Here is a 2,574-nt window from a genome sequence, read left to right as displayed (position 1 = left end):
GACGGAGAGCAAGTAGTACACTATATATATATATATATATATATATATATATATATATATATATATATAAATTAATTAAAAGTTAAATAAAAAGTTAAAAGTTAATAACTTTTTTAACTTAATTTTAGTTAAAAATTAATTAATTAAGTTAATAAATTAATTTTTAACTTTACCTAGTTACTTTTAAACTTTAACAAGACTTCGTAAGAATGTCATTTAGCTGGACGTTCATAGGACATCCCGTGCTATTAAGGAACAATTTTTAATGTAACTAAATTTATTTTATAAGTTATTAATTTTAACTTAATTTAGTAAAAAAAACATTGACATATCCAACTTGTAATATAACCATTTCTTCAGTCTCAGATGAAAAAGTGTTAAATCTGGTGATATTTAGGTTAATATAATTGTCAAAGTAAAAAAAATAAACGATTTACATATGTAGTCAAAATAATAAATTTTAATCCATGAAAAATATTAACGAAGATTATTTCGTAATTTTAAAGGTGAAATGGATGTAATAGTATAGGAAATCAAACTCGTATTTGTAATTAAAATCAAATTTACATTAAAAAGAAAAAAATTGTGATTTTAAATCGATTTCTTTTGTGAAAAATTGATTTTTTTATTTTTCTAACTGGAATTATTTTAAACCAAAATATCTTTGTAAAGAAATTTGAGGCGAAAAGCGCACTGAGTATCAGTGTGCTCCTCGCCCTGATAAAGTGAATGGCAAGGTTCACGAAATATTAGCAATTTAAAATTATTTTTATATTTTTTTATTCTCGTCTTAAGTGGTCTTTTTGTTTGACTAACATTTAAAATGCATTTGTTACTTGATGTCGCGGCACTTCAATGTTCAGCTCGCTTTATTATCAGAGGTCATTCTCCCATGGAACAAAGAGAATAGATAATGCATAACATGATAATACACAAGTCAAGGATATATAAATTAATACATACCTAAATTAATTTACAGCATCGGTTTCCATACATGCAACATTAAATGACGCTTTTATATGGATATGATATATTAAACGATTTTTGTTTTAAGTGAACAATGTGGGTAAGCAATACGAGTATCCCATGTATGTCGGAGAGGTACCCGAGAAGGAACTGTGGGACATTATCAATGTAAATGTGGGTGCCACTACGTTAATGACGCGGTTGGTTATCGGGCAGATGCAAAAACGCAAACAAGGCGCGATTGTCAATGTCTCCTCCGGATCTGAATTTCAGCCGTTGCCGTTGATGACTGTATACGCCGCTACGAAAGCGTATATGAAGAGTTTCTCCGATGCTCTCAGGGCGGAATACTCCAGATTCGGCGTAACTATTCAACACCTGTCGCCTCTTTTCGTCAATACTAAAATGAACGCATTTAGCTCTAAGCTTCAGGTATCGAAACTATCAATAATATTATTGAAATAATATTATTTATAACGATTCTCTGAATTGTTAAAAGAGTTAAAGTCCTTAAAGTTTATTTTTTATAAATCAATTTGCTATTAATTTTATATTTTAGTTTGCATTCATATATTATATTTTATATGAAAAGAACGGTTACTTTTAACAAAGAATATTTTCTTGATAATAATCTTAAAATATACTTATTATAAATTCTAGTAAAACTCATGATTATGTACTTAAAACAAGAATTCATCTTTTCTTAAGTATATATACACGCAAGCACGCACACCTAAGTATTACATATACAGAGTGCAAAATGGTACAGGACTTTCCGACTCAGTTTAATTCTACCTGCCAATGAATATTTGGCAATTATTTTGGGACACTGTATATATACATTAAATATATATACAGGGTGTTTGAAAATTAGTGATAAGTCTTTCGCATAGGGGCAGGAATGGACTAAAGAGAAGAAAAGTCCTCTATCAATTAATTACAATAAAAATATATTAGATAAATCGCTCGTATAAATAATATTTCAAACAATAAAATACCTCCAGTCCTCTACCATGTTACAATTGTCGTAATGATTAACGAGTTATTAACTTATGAAAATAGCCAAATTCGCCCACCGCCAAATGTAAGCACGCTACAGAATAGGACTGCCTAGCGCGGTAAAGCGCGCGTTCGCCGTCGCTAGGCTATGTAATTGCTTATAAATAACGTGCCTAGCGACGGCGGACACGTCTCGCTGCGCGGGGCGGATACTATTCCTAAGTGCATTCGACATTGCAAATTGGAGGTGTCCATTTGCTCTTTTATCTCGAAAATTGTTCGGCAACTCGCATCTCTTTCTGCTACATATCATTTCATCTGCGTTCGATATTAACATTTTTAGAGCCAATCGAGTTGCTCGATCCATTCCGGATTCAAAGATCGAGTTCTCAGAGCTAATGCAGATTTTCGCGCCTAAATTAAATTCATAATCTCTATATTTATAATGCTATCAAATAGAAATTGATGGAGTACATTAAGTACAATATTTAATGAGGAAAATAGGTTTTTAATTCTTTTCCTTTTTATAATATATTAAAGACTTTAATGAATATAAATAAAGTGATATAACTTATAAATTGCAGAAATTTATTAGGTGTACAACTTTGC

General features: G+C 30.3%; 1 protein-coding gene across 1 annotated transcript in view; it reads left to right on the top strand.

The window, feature by feature from the left end:
• The window catches only part of LOC105624063 (inactive hydroxysteroid dehydrogenase-like protein 1), a 17,599-nt gene extending 15,216 nt beyond the window's left edge, over window positions 1–2,383 (top strand). The window contains exons 3-4 of the mRNA XM_012205423.1: window positions 1,055–1,398; window positions 2,309–2,383. Coding sequence (XP_012060813.1) covers window positions 1,055–1,398; window positions 2,309–2,383 — 419 coding nt within the window. The remainder of the gene's footprint in view (window positions 1–1,054; window positions 1,399–2,308) is intronic.
• The last annotated feature ends 191 nt before the right edge of the window (window positions 2,384–2,574 follow it).

The sequence above is a fragment of the Atta cephalotes genome (assembly GCF_000143395.1).
Source record: "Atta cephalotes unplaced genomic scaffold scaffold00071, whole genome shotgun sequence".
Lineage (NCBI taxonomy): Eukaryota > Metazoa > Arthropoda > Insecta > Hymenoptera > Formicidae > Atta > Atta cephalotes.
The sequence above is the reverse complement of the archived record's forward strand: the minus strand, read 5'-3'. Positions and strand labels throughout refer to the sequence as shown.